Source organism: Volvox carteri, assembly GCF_000143455.1.
Source record: "Volvox carteri f. nagariensis unplaced genomic scaffold VOLCAscaffold_26, whole genome shotgun sequence".
In the NCBI taxonomy this organism is placed as follows: Eukaryota; Viridiplantae; Chlorophyta; class Chlorophyceae; order Chlamydomonadales; family Volvocaceae; genus Volvox; species Volvox carteri.
In genome coordinates this window covers 127,748-144,366 of record NW_003307569.1, presented here as the reverse complement: position 1 = coordinate 144,366, position 16,619 = coordinate 127,748, and the positions used below count along the sequence as shown (strand labels likewise).

At 63.5% G+C, this 16,619-nt stretch overlaps 1 protein-coding gene across 1 annotated transcript in view; it reads right to left on the bottom strand.

Moving 5' to 3' along the window:
• Positions 1 to 312: 312 nt before the first annotated feature.
• VOLCADRAFT_92400 (uncharacterized protein) overlaps positions 313 to 16,619 on the bottom strand; it is a gene marked incomplete at both ends in the record, with an annotated part of 96,352 nt that continues 80,045 nt past the window's right edge. The window contains 19 exons of the mRNA XM_002951790.1: positions 313 to 560; positions 1,036 to 2,582; positions 3,117 to 3,275; positions 3,794 to 3,975; positions 4,344 to 5,354; positions 5,672 to 5,845; positions 6,049 to 6,103; positions 6,412 to 6,518; positions 7,489 to 7,654; positions 8,029 to 8,138; positions 8,473 to 8,644; positions 8,824 to 9,203; positions 9,581 to 11,881; positions 12,245 to 12,505; positions 12,818 to 14,926; positions 15,213 to 15,647; positions 15,941 to 15,988; positions 16,040 to 16,491; positions 16,525 to 16,553. Coding sequence (XP_002951836.1) covers positions 313 to 560; positions 1,036 to 2,582; positions 3,117 to 3,275; positions 3,794 to 3,975; positions 4,344 to 5,354; positions 5,672 to 5,845; positions 6,049 to 6,103; positions 6,412 to 6,518; positions 7,489 to 7,654; positions 8,029 to 8,138; positions 8,473 to 8,644; positions 8,824 to 9,203; positions 9,581 to 11,881; positions 12,245 to 12,505; positions 12,818 to 14,926; positions 15,213 to 15,647; positions 15,941 to 15,988; positions 16,040 to 16,491; positions 16,525 to 16,553 — 9,946 coding nt within the window. The remainder of the gene's footprint in view (positions 561 to 1,035; positions 2,583 to 3,116; positions 3,276 to 3,793; positions 3,976 to 4,343; positions 5,355 to 5,671; positions 5,846 to 6,048; positions 6,104 to 6,411; positions 6,519 to 7,488; positions 7,655 to 8,028; positions 8,139 to 8,472; positions 8,645 to 8,823; positions 9,204 to 9,580; positions 11,882 to 12,244; positions 12,506 to 12,817; positions 14,927 to 15,212; positions 15,648 to 15,940; positions 15,989 to 16,039; positions 16,492 to 16,524; positions 16,554 to 16,619) is intronic.

Sequence of the window (16,619 nt, the reverse complement as noted above, 5' to 3'; positions counted from 1 at the left end):
TTTTGCTCATCAGTCCACTAAAGTATGAAAGACAGATCGACTAACACACCTCTGCAACACATATGAAGATATGATCCTCCGTGACGTCACCGATCTTCTACACAAGAAGCGATACAAAACCAGAGAGAAGCGTACCAAGTGCATTTCTTAAAACTTGAAGTAATCCCCCAACCACCCACCGCACTCCGAAACCCATGACCTATCGCGCACCTTTACCTCCCGAACTTTGCAATCCTAGCATTCCCGTGAAAAATATTCAGAAGAAGAGAACCTTTCCGGGTCCCAAACCCTCACAGTCACCTCACAGTCACGTCACAGCATCTGCAGCATCTCAACCACCGCCTCCATCACCGCCGCCGCCGCTGCACGGCGGCCCTCCTCACTCGCGAGTGCCGTACCGTGGCGGCACTCCAGCGTGAGCGCCGTGACGGTGCCGTCGCAGCACTGCCGGCTGGCGGCCAGGAAGGCAGCGCCGTGGCGGTCCTCGGGCAGGACGACAGCGGCGGGGCCTTGAAGGGAGGCGGCGGGGCGGTGGGTGGAGGCCAGAGCTCGGAGGAGACCTGTGGGTGGTGGTCGTTGGTGGTGATGGTGGGTGAGGCAGGAGGCGGCGCAAAGGCGGAAAGGGAAGGGGGAGTGGCAGCGGATCAGCGGATCAGCGGAGCGCAGCGGTCGGAGCGATCATCAAAAGAAGGGGAGCAGCGGGAGAGGTGTTGGAGAGGGCGTGCAAATGGGGATGGTGAAGGATCATGGAGACATGAAAAACGAGAGGACCGCGTTGATGACACTTGGCACCCGGTATTTGGCACTTGGATTTGCAATCGAAAACGAGTGCAGAAAGAAGCCGTCCAATGCATTGTGTCCACAGAATTTGTGAAGTTTGATGCGGCAGTGTAGATGGATGTCCTAGCAGGGGCTTTTCCACGCGACTGGCCTGACCGTGCTTGCTCACAACGCCTCAGGCTCATCGCCAGACCTTCAGCCTAAGCCGCAGCAAGATAACACCGTTCCCGACCTGTGCTGTGGCCCCGTTCCCACCTGCGCGACGCACGGCTCCAAGCACCACGCCGCTCCAGGCCGCTTGCGTTAGCGACGGCGGGCGGAAGGACGCGCTTGCCACCAGCAGCGAGGTGGGATCATCCGGAATCGCCCCACGGCTCTGAAGCGTGGCCACGAAGGTCGCCAAATCAGGCAACGGCGGCGGAGCCGTTGACGGCGTCGCCGTGGCGGCCTCAGCCCCCTTTCCTGATGCGGCGGCGCCGCCGCCGCCCTCGTACAACGTGTGCTGTACGAGAGTTCCGTACAGACTGCAGTACACGGGATCTACCAGGCCTCCGGCAGGAGGGCATGGCGGGCCGTCGAGCAGTACGAGCATGACGTCATGGCCTTGCTGCTCTAGCGCTGCCGCCACCGCGAATGCCAACATGCAGCCGTACGACGACGTCGCCGCCAGACAGTATGGTCCGTGGGGCTGCGCCGCGATAACTGCTGCGCCGTAAACTTCCGCCAGGCGGGTAAGCGTGGGTGGCGTCAGCAGCGGCGGCGGCGCTGTCGCCGCCACCGGAGGTGATGGCAAAGCAGCCGACATCGGGGCAGTCGATGAACGCACTCCTCCTGTCGTGGATGGCAAGGAGAATTCCGGCATGTTGATGCCGTACACAGGAAGCTGCAGCAACTCCGCTAGGGCGCGAACGGCGCCTGCCGTGCTTCCGGTCTCGTCGTGTACGAACCACACGGGTTGCGAGGTTTGCATCACGGCGTTGGCAACGACTGCAGCGGAAGACGGGGAGGCCGTGCTGAAGTGGCCGCCCTCCGCCTGCTGCGGCTGTGTCTGTTGCGGCGGCGGCTGGCCAGCAGTGGCAGCGGTGCTAGTACGGATGCGCTGCCCCATGGGGCAAAGCCGGTTAAGTGCGGCTAAGGTGACCGAAGGCGCAGATGCAGCGGGCGCCTCGGCTCCTGATCCGCCACCGCCGTCTGTACTGCCGACCACGCTGCCGCCGGCCGAAGACATTTCCCCACCACCTCCGACCCCCACCAACACGTACGACAGCACGCTGGCGGCGCTGCTTTGCGCCACGGCAGAGTCCTGTACGGCGCCGTTGCCGACAGGCTCTTCCGCTGGACTACCGCCGGCGCTGGTGTACGGCACCAGCGGCAGTACCGCGGCGCCCGACGTCATCGCCGTCGTCGCCAGCTGCTGCCTCATGCCCGCTACACGACTGTAACAGCCCGCCGCTTGTGTTAGCAGCTGCTGCAGCTGCACCGTCGTAAGTTGCAAGAAAGGTGCACCGGCCGACAATGGCGGCGGCGGCGATGCCGCCGGCGCCACTGCCGCCGTCGTCACCGCCGCTCCGCCGTCCGTGACCGGATCCACCGACGGCGGCCCCGGCGCGGCAGCGGACGTGGCGGTTTTGTCTTCCAGTCGTACCATGCGTACGGGCTGTACGAGCATCGCGAACGACCTTGTAGCCCCCGCCGCCCAGCCTGCAGTGAAGTCCCTCACGCTGCCGCTGATCACACTCGCTGAGGGCGGCGCCGAGTGCAGGAAGACGGTCTCACCCAGGAAGGGCACCTCGGGTTTGTGTCTGTTGGTGCGGGTGGGTGGGTAGCCAGTTCGGGGGGAAAGACGAACCACGAACGAGTTCGGTTCGGGGGGAGGGGGAGGTAAAAACTGTATGTTAGGTGAGGAAAGCAGCAGAGCAGTAGACGGACTGTGACGTATGCAACCAGCTAGCCGATCCGCCGGCAAGCCGTCCGTAGGCTAGGTCGTCTAGCTGAGTGCCTGAGGCCGCTGGCACCGCTTCCTTGGTACGACACCCACTGTACGACAGACTCAAGACCCTTCAACTCCAGATAACCGAAGGGGAAGCATTTCCTTTAGTTCCCATCCCCTTTAAGAGGGAACAAAGTTTGTCTTTTTCTTGACAACCCCGAAGGGTTTTTGCCTTCACAACATCTCCAGAAAGAACCCACCAGCCTGTTGGCACCCAACTCGAGGCCTCGCTCCCCTCTCCCCTCTTCCCTCTCCCCTCTCCTTTTTCACTTTTTACATCCCATCCGGCCATTACCGTCCCCTCCTCCCCCGTTGCAACAACCAGGTTGCGTTGCAACAAACGTACGTGTGTGCAATGGACTTGAGGTAGGAGCCGGTCCACAAGGTGTCCCGTACCGTCACATCCCAGGTGTCCTCGTCCATGAGGGCAGTGGAGGTGGAGGTGGTGGAGGTGGTGGTGGTGGTGGGGCGGTAGCGGGCCAGGTACTCGAGCTGAGCCTCGGGTCTGCGGTGGAGGCCAACCAGGATGAAGCAGCAGTAGTGAGGAGGGAAGTGGAGGGAGGGGGAGTCGAAAGAGAGGGAGGAGGGCGGGAGAGAGCCCCAGGCCCCAGACGCGCGACGTGAACGAGGCGGGTGGAGACCCGGGGCGGACAGGGAGCAGCCACGCGGGCGCCGGGGGCGGCGCGGGGCGGGGCGGGATTGACTCCCCAATCGGGGATGGGCAGTAGCAGCTGTCCGGCAGCTGTGCCCTCGCCGTTCAAAACCCCGCACACCCCGCACCCGGAGGTGCGGCCCCCCTCGTAATCCCCTCATCCACCCCCACCCATCCCCCCCGCCACCCACCTGTCGACCAGAGCAAACACATCCAGAAGGAAGCTCTCCCATTCGGGTAGGGAAGGGGGACCAGCGGCAGCGGCACCAGCACCGGCTGCAGCGGCAGTAGCAGCAGAAGGGGGCCCGACGGCTGTGCCAGCGGCAGCGGCAGTAGCAGCGGCGGCCTCACGTGGCTGGTTACCACCGTACTGGTTCTGCAGCGCCTCAGCCATGCCGTACAGCACAGCCCAGCTGTACTGCATCTCCTCCCAGCCGTACCCTGTACGGCCGTTGGCGGCCCGGGCCTGTTCCTCCGCGAGGAGATCCCACTGGGCTTTCGACACGCCGGGGGGAGCCAAACCCCCCACGTAGTCCATTTGGGCAGAATGCCCCTGGAGAGCGTGGGAGTACGGAAACGTACGGAAGTACGGGAAGAGAACATGAGGAATACAGGTGAGGGGTGAATCGGACAATAGGGTTATTGGCAGGGTGAGGAGCAGGAGGAGGAGGAGGAAGAGGCGAGTTTGAAATGCGAGAAACAAACAAAGGGGCCAACAGCCAACATCCGAAGCAAGATTGGACACCGGTTGCACGCTTGCTCTGACCACTCTCACGCCCACAATCGCAAACTCCGCACAGCCATAACACTCATTCGCGTCTTCGCGCCCTGAGCTCCTTTCGAGCCCCAGCTCTCGACCGCGTACTCAGCACATCGACGTAGTTTACCCTGCCACTGCTACTGCCACTGCCACTGCCGTACCTGCTCCTCGAGCAGTCGGCCCACCAGCGCAAACTCCGCCATGTCCAGGTCCTGGCGCCATTCCGCCACCCAGTCACGCAGCTGGAACCAGGGCTGAGATACCACCTCACAGCACCGCCGCAGTCGCGGGTCTTCCAGAAGCAGCAGCACCGTCGCCGTCAAGCCGCCGCCGCCGCCGCTGCTGCTGCCGCCGCCGCCGCCGGAGGCCGCGGGGTTGGAGGCGGTTCCGGCACCTGTGGCGGCGTCGGCGGACGGGGCCGCCTGTAGATGCACCGCCACCTCGTAAGCTACTGCCGCCGCGAAGCCGACGCCAACCACGGCGGCCGTCAAGGTCCTGCCGCCGTTCATACCGGAAGTGCTGGTGGTGGCGGCGGCGGCGGCGGGCCCAGCGGCAGTCTGCCGCAATGCCGGCGCTGCGCGCCGGCGGCCGCTGCCACCGGCAGTAGCTGTAGCTGATGATGAGGCGGTGCCGACGGTGCTGGCGCCACCAGCGGGACGCAATAGAGGCGCGACGGCGGACCTGGCGGCTGCGCAAAGCTCCGCCGCTAGGGCTTGCACGCTGCGAAGCTGGGACAGGGAGCTATTGGACGGTAGCTGCAGTTTGTAGCAGGGGGACTGCAGCCCTGCTACAGCCGCCTCGAGCGCCGGCGGCAGGCGCGGTCCGGCGTCACCGATCACGAAGATGACGTCCACGCCATCCAGAGACTGACCCACGGGTTCCCGGCTTGCGGCACCTCGAGCTCTTCCTGCGGTTTTAACAGCGGCCTTAGCCGTAGCCGTACTGACGGCAGTGGCAGCCTTGTTGAGCGGCAATGCTGTTGCAGCTGAGCTGCCGGCGGCAGGCGCACCGACGGGTGGTGGCATCAAGCCTCCATGGGCTCCGCCACCGCCGCCGCCGGCGGCGGCGGGGGCGGCGCCGCTGCCGGACGCGTGCGGTGCCGTACCCGCGAGCTGGTGTGCCCTTCCGGCGTCGACGCCCATGCGCTCCAGGTACTCGGCCAGTCCACCCACCTGAAGAGCCGTAACACACGTTGCAGTGCGATAATAAGAAAAGGCGCGATATGTTAGGTGTTCGGGTTGATTGTTCCGGTGGAAATGCCCGGCCAGTCCAGAAGCTCCCCAAATCCAGACCACAAGCACCATCATCGTGCTGTGCTTTCCCGATCCGCAAGCTACCGCCAGAACTCCCTCTACGATGAGCGACAGTGATAGGACTAGGCGGCTTCTGCTATGGATGGGCTATTGATCGGACACCGGCCAAGCATCCAGCCACCATCCTTCATCCCGGCTCCTGTCCACCGGCCGCCGCCACTCATCCAGCGACGCACCTCCTCAGCCGGCAGCTGCCAGCCGCCACCCGCACCACCGCCACCACCGTCGCGCCGCAGCGTCTCCGCCCAGCCGAACGTACCCAGGTACTGTTTGAGCGCCGAAACCATGTACGACATGTCTCGTACGCCCTGCCGGAGCAGGCTGAAGTGGTCACCCGGCACATCAATAACCTGCAAGGGAAGGAGGAGGAGAGGAGGACGCGTGACGGGGGCGCGCATACGAGTTATGAAACATTGTTAGCCCACTCTCATGTTCGGCTCCCTGTTCGGCTCTGCCCACAACCCGGCCCGCGTAGGCGAGGAGCCCATGCCAGCCCCACCAAAAACGTCCTTGCCCCAACGGTCTCGTCCAACGGCCACGGGCCTCCCCCTACCTGTAGATCCGTACACAGGTCGTGCCAGCAAATGCCATGGGCATACATCCAGAACCTGAGGGCCGAGGCCGGGCAGCGAGAGCGAGGCAAGGGAGGTGAATTGAGGAGGAGAGGTAGAGAGGCGGCTTCGCCTTAGCTACATTAGACCAGACCACGGACTGTTTCAAGTCCAAGTGATTATTTGAGGCTTAGATTCGGACGTTTTTTAGTGTGACCCAAATCGCCGGCGGTAGGAGTGGGTTCGTCGGCGAGCCCATCGGCGCAGGCTGGCCCGACTAGGTTCAGTCTAGCTCGGCCTAGCTACCTGGGCACAGAGGGGATTTGGCAGCGACGGCGGATGCGGCAGGCACCCCCAGCGCGTACCTGGAATCGTTGACATAGTCGCACGCGCCTGGCACAGCCGCCCTGAAGTACAACACACGTGCGCCTAGCAGCCGTCCGACGAAGCGGTGGCGCCGCATATCGGAAATCTGACGCGGGCAGATGGTGGATGTGGATGAGGACGTGGATGTGGGATGAGGCTTCTAAGGGGAGATTGGTTAGGGAGGAGGTTGGGGGGTAGGATGAGCTGACGAAGGACAGGGAGAGCGTTGGAATTACGATGCAGTGCCAGATGACAGTTGGCGCTGGCGGGTGCTCGCTTCTGACGGAACGGCGCATGGGGGCTGGTTTGTATGTGACTTGCCTGGGGCGCTTTGCATGTGAATATATTCCAGGCCTACGGTCCACTCTCGAGGAGTAGCCTCGCCCTGCCCTGCCTTCAGCACCGAAGCCTGCCTTTCTCTCCATGGCAACATGTGCCCTATGCCTGTTCTATAGAGCTCTCGTCGCGAAATTTAGAAAGCTGCCCTTAGGCTTATTCCTGGCATAGCATGTCGGTCCTTCCATCGGCACATCATGGTTGGCGACAAGCCGCAACGGATTATATAGTCGTATCATCATTCTTAATAACTATTCATGTATAATAATTCATTCCCGACCATCGTGCCGCGCAGGTGCGGTGGAGATTAGCTTTGCATGCACGACGCAGAAGTTTGACCGGCAGAGACAGAGACAAGCTGCTTGTCACAAGCACCGCCAAGCCTTTAACTGTTAACTTAAAATCAAACCCAATAATACCGCAGCTATATCCATACAAATAATCTTTAGCTGCGTTACAAAAGCACACGCCTCGAGGTTTGGCAAGATGTTGAAGATCTAGGTTTCTATTCGGGCGTGCAACATGGCAACAACCAAAAGTATTTCAATAACCAAAATTCATACATGATCGATCTTCCTGCTATGGCGTGTATCGAATTTGGACAAGTATATGTCTGGGTCGACTGTCGAAGCTCAGCTGCTCATCACGTGACATCTTATTGCAAAGTCCGAGCACAAGGCCTACCTTGGTACGAAGGATCTGTTTTCCAGCCCCAGCCCACCCAAAGTTCCGCTGCTCACCTGACTGCCCTGCTTGACCGCCAGCGCGACGTGCTCGACCTGTCGCCTCACCTCCTCGACAGGCATAGCATCGTCCCGCATCACACGCCAAATAGGCGCAAAAAACTCATACTTCTGATCCAGGCTCATGGCCTTCCACTCCTCGCTCTCGCGCGGGTGCACAATGCTGTGCCAGACGCACGATGACGAACGGGCGGTAAGGTGAGGAGGGCGGGTGGTGGAGTGAGGTCTTAGGGGACGGCACCGAGGGCACGTCGAGGTGTTTCGCTGCCGAGGTTCTGTCCAACTGGGTCGTTGCTAGGCCTGTCGTATACAGCACCATATTCCACGTCCCGTCCTCCCTGTGCCCGTTTCTCCCTCCATTTCCTGAACCACGCGACGCATGATACATGCATTCTGAGCCCCGCAACAGGCATACCGCGTTAAACACCGGCCCTGCACACCGCACCTCACGCCCCCTCCCACCCCGCCTCCCACCCCACACCTGATCTCCTCTTTCCCCCCCCTCATGGCGTCCTTCCCCCCCACCCCCCGACTAACCTGGATCCCAGTCCGATGGCGTCCCGACCCAGCGCCCCCAGAATCATTTCCATGAGCTCCAGGGCGTCCTCTTCCGTACACTCGGCGGCGTCAGGCTGCAGCGTCCGAACCTGTACCGCAGGCAATAGGGAGAGACAGTACGGTCTTTTCATTTGACAGCAAGAACGGAGGCCTGGCGAAGACGAGCTAGCGCCACAGCTGGAAGCTTTAGGTGGGGTGGGTACCAGGCGGATGAGTGGCCGGGCAGCTCTGCATAGACAGGCCAGTCCTGCCTGGCGACTTCCTCCCCGCATTATCCCACACAGCAGCGGCAGTTCTGCGGCATTTCACCAGATGCTTCCACTTCGTCACCAGCAGCTCTCATCCCTCACTTCGTAACACGTTTTTACAAGCGAGTAAGTTTTCCTCGTCCTCCTTGTAACACATGGCAGTTTTCCCCCCTACCTGCTCCGGCCGCGGTGTGTCCATGATGACCACCAGTCCCACGTCGTGGCCCCACTCCTCCAGCAGCAGAGCGATGGCCATGGCCACTGCACCGCCGTACGAGTGGCCCCCAATAAGGTAAGGCCCCTCCGGCTGTACCGCCAAAATGTCCAGGGCGTTGCGGCGGGCCAGGCTGCGGCGGACAAGGGTTCATTTTACTTAGGGTTTGAAGAGGGTAGAAGGCGGGTGAGGCATTAAGAGGGTACATGAGAGGGATTGGGATTGGGGTAGACGGTGGGCGGATGGGGTCATATCCTTATGTATTTGGTCATAACCATGTAACACACACACGCACACATATCCTTATCGCACCTCTGAATATCCAGGTCATTGTCCTTGTCCAAGACGTAGATGGGCTGCTCCGCCCACTGCAGGAAGGATGAGAAGGAGAAGTACGCCGACTGCGCGTTGGCCACCCCTGGAGCTGCCAGGAACAGCGGTCGTGGAGTGGATGGAGGCCGCAGCACCTTGAGCAGGTTGGAAGGCGTAGCAGCGTCGCTGCTGGCGGCGCCGGCCGTGATGGCGGCCTGCCGCCGACGCTGCCGCCGACGCGGCTGCCGGCGGCGCTGCTCTCCGTCCCGCTCCTCTCCATCTGAAAGCTCATCATCATCACCGTCATCTTCATCTTCGATATTACGGTCTCCGTCTTCGTCGGATGTGTAAGACATGGTATCGCCATCAGCGTCGGCGTCCTGTGTACAATGTACGGCGAGTACGGGCGCACGAAAGTAAGCTCCTATATACGTTTTCTCGAGGGATGCGGAATGTAGATAGCAATCAGCACAGCGCGTCACAGGGGCTCATGTATTGTGGGTGGCAAGAGCGAGCAGCTTTGCGCAGGGGTCAGCACAGCAACGACGCAGAGCGAGAGGGGGTTTCCCGGCTGCCCACAGCGGTTCTTCCTCTGTTGCTTCAAGGGGCCATGGTTAGCGGTTCCTTTTGGGTCACATCACGTTTTGGGTCATAACCCAGCCGCTTTCAGCCATCCGACAAATTCTACGCCGAGCTTTTATAACTCAAGACATCATGACCCCCCCGTGGCACCTCCCGTGGCCACCCGCACCCCCACCTGCTGCTGGTCGCCAGATAGCCGACCCAGCTGCCCCTCGATGTAGCCCACGATCTCCTCCACTGATTGATGGTCGTACAGCAGCGTCACCGGTAGCGCCACGCCCAGCGCCTCCGATAAGCCGCGACGCAGCTCCATGCCCGCGCGGCTATCAACACCTGCCGAGATGAGCGGCTCGGAGGGATGTACGGGACGTCCGACCAGCGCACGCACCTCGGCCATAATGCGGCCTGCCAAATGGAGCTGTCGCTCCTCAGGCGACATGGCAAGGAGAGCAGGATCGACGGCGGGGCCGGCGCCCGCGGAGGCCTCGTTACCGTCGGCGTTGCCGACGGCGTCGTCATCAGCGGCGGCGGCAGCGACAGCGCGGGCGACGTCGGGGGTCGCCGCATCGACAGGCACCATGACCACGCCGCTGAGCCGCAGCGCCGGCGACGTCGGGGCGTTGGGGGCGCCGGCGACTGACTTAACAGAGGCACTGCGGATGTGGATGGACGGTGGCGGCGCGGGTGAAGCGTCGGCAGCGTCCCCAGTGCTTGCGGCGGAGGGGACGCCGGCCGCGAGACCTGCTTCCAATGATAACCACGTGCCGCGGCAGGCGTTGTAGCCGTCACCCCTGGCGGTGGCGGCGGCACTGCGACCTGCGACATGCACGGCACGAATGCGTGCCAGGTAGCACGGCGCAGCGGCTGTGCCGCTGACGGCAGCGGACAGCGCAGCAGTCTGCAATGCAGACTCCAGGGCGCGCGGCTCCAGGGGCTGTCCATCGGATGCCGGCTCGCAGTCCGCGGCAGCCACCACTACCATCGTCATTGCACCGGTAGAAAGCACAGCAGGCGTGGTTGCATGGAGCGGAGCTCCGCCAAGCTGGAGTGCATGTAGCAGCGCCATGAGGCGTGTACGGTCCTCCGACGGCGCCTTAGCTGGCCTGACGGCGGGGAGGAGGTTGGTGGGGTCATCCAAAGTGACCGCTGCATCGTGGCGCATGGCGTGGCTATGCCCGCCTGCTGGGTTCGGTTGCTCCTCGGCGGCGGCGGCGGCGCCGCCGCCGCCTAGCGAAGGCGCGTCCACCACGCGGGCAAGGAGTTGCTCGGTGTCATCGACAAAGACACGGAGCAGCATGCCGCCTCCGCCGGCGCTGGACAGCGTAATGCGCAATTCAGGCACGGGCGGTTGGCCGGTGGCGATGATGCGGCCGGGCAGTGGCTGCGGCGAGGACATGACAACGTCCTGCAGGATGAAACCTTCACCCGCGCCTTCGGGTGTCGACAGGAGAAGCCGTACGGCGGCAGCGGCAGCCGACAACACGGCGGAGTTGGCGAGGAGCGGCGGGGGCCGGCGGCGGCTGGCACCGCCAGTGCCGCCGCCATTGCGTCCTGCATCCGCAGGGATACCATCCCAAAGATACGCCAGCGACGGATGATCCAGACGGCCGAGAAGCGTCGCGCGGGGGTATCCGTGACGCCGTGTGCGCACGACGCGGCATGACTGAACCAGCAGCTGCGGCTCCGGTAACACCCAGTATCGTCGGCCACCATCCGCCCACTGCGTCACAGCCGCAGAAGCTGCGGCTCCAAGCTGTGTGGCGTCGGTATCTAGTGAGCCGGCGGCCGATGGCGGCGGTGGTGCAAACGACAGCAGCGCATGGGCGTTGGTGCCCTGGGCGCCGAAGGAACTGACGCCGAAGATAGCCGGGAGCTCTGCTGACGCAAGCGGCAGGCCCAGCGTGCCGCCCCGTGCCACAAGCGCGCCGCCACCGCCGTCGCTGAACGCCTCCAGCGGCGCCGCAACCAGCGGGTTGAGCGACCGCAGGTTAAACGCCGGCGGCAGCGCGCGACGCTGCAGGGAAGCAATAGTCTCCGTCAGCTCGACGGCACCGGCGGCGGCCTCTTGGTGGCCACCGTAGCCCTTAACGCTGACCCAGGCAAACGGCTGCCTCCGACGTCCACTGCCGTACGCATCGTCGCCCGCAGCGGTTAGGTACGCGGCGGCGGCGGCACCAACCTCGATGGGGTCGCCCAGCGGCGTGCCATTGGCGTGCAATTGCAGGCCCGTCACCTCCGCGGCCGCCACACCACCTGAGCGGAGTGCCGTCAGCAGCAGCTGCTGCTGAGTGGGGCCGTGCGGTGCGGTCAGCGCGCTGGACTTGCCGTTGGTGTTGACGGCCGACGCCAGGAGGACAGCCAGGCAGCCGCTGTTGGCGTTGGTGACGGTGCGGCCGGCGCAGTCGTCAGCTGCACGGAGCCATATCGCCCGGCAAGCCTCACCGCGGCCATAACCATCGGCGACTGCGTCCATGACCTACGGCGGCAGGGGACCCAGCCCAGGAGAAAAGTAAGATATGAGAAGGTTGAGGAGGGCAACGGCTCAGGAAATAAACGCCGCGGCTTTGCAGTCCGTTGGTATAAAGAACATCCAACAGAAATCACGTGATTAATGGTCACCGTGCTAAAGACAGGGTTGGGGGAAAACCTTCACAAATGGTGCTTAGAAACGAACGAAACGAACCAACTCTCTGGCAGCCACACAGTCCCTGGTGGCCTTGTAAGCAACGGGCTTATAGCCAAAAACGGGTTATGGCCAAGAAGCTGCTCTTGCCATTCCGAGTCAACCCCCAGTCAACGGTCGGAAACTGGGGGCCCGGGGCATCCTTGGGGCTTTTACCTTCGAGCGGCCGTCTGCTGCCAGAAGCCCTGCCGCCGCCACCATTGCAGTGGACTGCGGCACCAGGTTCAGCTGCACGCCCGCTGCCAGCGCCTCGTTGCATTCGCCCGCAGCCAGGCTGACGGCCGCCAGGTGCGTCGCCACTAGCGAGCTGGAGCAGGCGGTGTCAACGGACGACGACGGACCTCGCAGGCCGAGCGTGTAGGACAGGCGACCGGAAGCGACGGCAGAGGAGGCGGCGGTGAAGGAGTAGGGCCCGATCTGCAGAAGGGGTAGATGGGTGCTTGAGATAAGCGTGTCTATAATGAGCGGGGGTAGGGGGAATCCGTTGATGATGTTTGTGGACGCCGCCCCGGCGCACACTGGCCAGAACACGCGGAATGACGAACAGGGATCACACGGTTGCGACATGGACGCCCAAGACACGGAAGTCCAGGATGAATTCGAATTAAAACAAACCACTCGACGCCGATTGTAGGTGATGGGGTGTGTTAGTAGTTGTTCGGTACCAGCAGTGCACGTCCGTCACATGTCGTCCACGCAGTTCGATGGAACGGCGCAAGATGACATTACCTGCACGCCATGGCGCTGTCCTAGTGCCTCGTAGTCGCTTGACGCGATGCCCACGAACACGCCCACATCCGCACCCAGCAGCCCAGCCAAAGAGCCGCCCGCGGGTATCGCCTCGAGTGCCGCACGCAACAGCAGCCGCTGCTGCGGATCCAGCGTCGCCGCCTCCCCGGGGTTAATGCCGTACAGCGCAGCGTCGAAGAGCTCCACTCCCGACAGGAAGGCACCGAACTGCGGGGGCAGCTGCGCGCTCGCAGCGGCGCCGCCACCGATTACACAGACCCGCGGGTCGGCAGCATCCCAGCGGCTGAGCGGTGCTGCGTTGATGCCGTCGCCGCCGGACGCGGCGGCGGGCTCAAGCAGGGACCATGGTAGAGAGGACATGCCGGCCACGAGTACGACAGTGCCGGCGCCGCCGCGCCGGCGGTGGCGGCCAGCATCGGCCGGGCCCGCTGTCGGGGTGGCCCTTGTGCGGCCCCGTCGCTGCTGCTGTTGGCTCTGGTCGAGCAGGAAGCCCGAAATGGCGGTGGTGGTGGGATAATCAAACACAAGCGTGGCAGGCAGCTGCACCTGTACTGCGGACTGCAATGCGTTCCGCAGCTCAGTCGCCGCCAGGCTGTCAAGACCCGCCTCCATCAGAGGCGCGTCATCGTCCACGGCCTCACCCACTGCCGCCGCCACGGCCTCCCGCACCAGCCGCCGCAGCGCCTCAGCGTCCCAGATGGTTCCAAGCTCGGAAGCGGCTGCCGCTGCCGCTGCCGTTGCCGTACTGTCGGTGACGGCAGCGGTAGCGAAGTCGTGGTGTCGCCGCCCAGCGGAAGATGGCACCGCTGCACTGAGGTGAACACCGGATAGCGACCAGATGGCAGCTGCGGCTGCGGCCTCCTTGGCAGAGGTGGAGGCCGCAGTAGTGCTAGGCACGCTGCCAGAAAGCTGCAGGTTGCAGACCGTAGATCCGGATAGTGCTGCACCAGCGAAGAGCTCCATTGCACCACCCGTGCCTCCAGCGCCATTGCGGCAGCTTCCACTAGTCGCAGCCGGGCGGCGCCGCGGCAAGCGGCAAGCGGCGATATATGAAACCACCTGCATGGCGCCTCCGCCGCTAGCACCTCCGACTCGGCAGACGCCCTGCAGCTGCATGGCGGCTTCCAGGGCGCAGGGGAGCCCGAAAATGCCGCCGGCGGCTGACTCGAACGCATCCATCTCTTCCAGATACCTTCCAGGCGCGATCGACGCCGTCGCCGCCGGCAGCGGCGCCGCTGCGGCAGGAGCTTGCCCGGACAATCCGGATATCCATCTACCCAGCTTTGCCAGGCCGCTGTCTGAATGTGTACCGCTCGCCTCTCCGGCTCCGGCTCCGGCTCCGGTTCCAAGTGCAAGTCCCTCGAGCGTAGCAGGGCTTGTGTGGGTAGCGGCTGCCGCCGCGCCACGCCCCAAGGCCACCACTGTGGCCGTGAGGTGGCGTAGCAATACGGTGCCGTCTTCGCGGCGAGTGAGCACCTCCAGGGCTCCGCCGGCACGGACGACGCACGTCAGCAATCCGTTGGTGGCGTGCACCGCCGCCGTCGGCGGCGACAGCACCAGCAACTTGTCCACGTCCACAGGGGCATGGAACCTTACATCCGACAGCGCTGTTTCCACGGCTGTAGCAGCAGCACCAGTTGCAGCGCCGGCAGGGTCTGCCGCTGCGACGAGCCCTTGTGGAAGCTGTAGCATGGCCACTGCACTGGCGCACATCTCCAACAGGAAACCGGTAGGTAGCACCGCGCCGCCGACGCCGCCGCCGACGCCGCTTGCAGCCTGCCAGGAGAAGCCATTGCGTAAGAAGGCCAGTTTTGCCTGGCTTAGATCGCACTCAAAGGCCGCCAACACGGACGACGACGACGACGACGACGATGGCCCACTGCGGACTGAGAGACCACCGCTGGCGTGGGCAAGGCACGGGAGCAGTAAGCTGGGTGGCGGTGTCACCCATAGGCTCTGTTGCCGCCAAGAGACCGGAGCAGCGGCTCCGGCTCCGGCGGGGAAGCCAACCGCGAGACTGCTGGAGCCAGTGGAGGAGGGCGGTTCAGAAGACGCGGAGCGTTGCAGCAGCAGGTGCGCGTTGGTGCCCTGGGAACCGCGGTAGGGTTGGTAACCGGCGAGTTGGTAAGGCAGCCATTCAACACGGCACGTGGCACAATGCGCATAACGCAGGAGATTCACCGACGTACTGACGGACAGTTCAGCAATCGTGCCAAAGATTGGGTAAATGGAGTAGGCAGTAGGCTGCCCGAGATGCCTGCGTGGCACATTGCGCTCTAAGGACAGGACACATAACATCGCAGGTCATGTGGATCGTAAGCTTTCCTTCTACTTCCCGTGGAAATTAGAAATTTTAGACCGTGTCTGGGCATACCTGGAAAGCGAAGGCGCTTACACCCGTTACCAGCGCCTCGCATGAGAACGGCAGCGAATGGCCAGCCACGGCGCGAGGCAGCATCCAGCCGCTGCCGCCCCCGCCGCCTTCCTCTCCACTTGCGCCACCGCCGCCGCCGCCGCCGCCAGCCAGTGCCGTCGTCAGATGGGGATTGACGGCACGCAGGTGCAATGTGGCGTGCAGTTGCTGCATCCGCAGCGCCGCCAGCGCGTGTGTGAGTCCCATGACGCCGCTGGCGGCCTCCGTGTGGCCAATCTTGGACTTGGCCGCAGCGACCGCCAACGGCAGCTCGCGGGAAGTGCCGGACCTGGCGCCCGGTACTGGCTGCATTACCGCGGCCAGAGCGCCCACCTCGATGGGGTCACCCAGCGGCGTGCCGGTGCCGTGCATCTCAGCGCATGTCATTTGGCAGGCCTGTTCACGGGGAAAAGATTGGGGGACGTACACAGAAAAAAGAAAGTTTGGTGCTCACGTACTACGTCAGACCGTTGAGTGAATGTGCAATATAGGGGTATTGTAGCAGCTGGTACACAGTACGGTGCTATAAATACGCGCAGAGCGCGACCGCCAGCAACTCGATAGACCTTTTCAGCGGTCAGCTGCTACAGGTATGCAGACGGTGCAGACGCGTCTGCGTTTTTACCCGTCGAAGCACAGCCCTAGGAGCAACAGGCCTGGAGCAACAGGCCTTATTCAGGGCTACCTACTGGATTACGAATTGCCAGAAGACTCTGGAAGACTGAAGGACCTGAAAGCTGCGGGATGGGCACCGCAGATATCCGACACCAGCAGCACCGAACACTCACCAGCAGTCCCGCCTCCGCCAGTGCTGCCCGCACCACCGCCTGTTGCGCGGGGCCGTTGGGTGCGGTGAGGCTGCTGCTGCGGCCGTCCTGGTTGACGGCCGATGCCCGCACCAGCGCCAAACAAACTTCGCTTGCTCGTGCTCCTTCTCCTGCTGCGGCAGACAACGCCGCCAGAACCAGTGCACCCACCGCCTCTCCACGCACGTAGCCATCAGCGGAAGCGTCCAGGGTCTTGCAGCGGCCGTCGGCCGACAACATACCCGCCTTCTGGAACATGGCAGTGGGCTCCGGGCTGAGCAGTACACCCGCGCCCGCCGCCACAGCCGCCCGGCAGCCGCCCGCAGCCATCAACACCTCCCGGAGCGCCCAATGGGCACCCACCAGACTAGATGAGCAGGCCGTGTCGACGCTGACAGCGGCGCCGGTAAAGCCGTACATGTACGACAAGCGGCCTGAGGCGACAGACAGGGCGCCGCCTGTCGCACCGTAGGCGGAGGCACCCACGCCGGCGCGCCTGCAGCAGTAGCAAATGCGGCGGGACCAACACATTGGGCATCACGGCCGTGATGCGTGAATGATG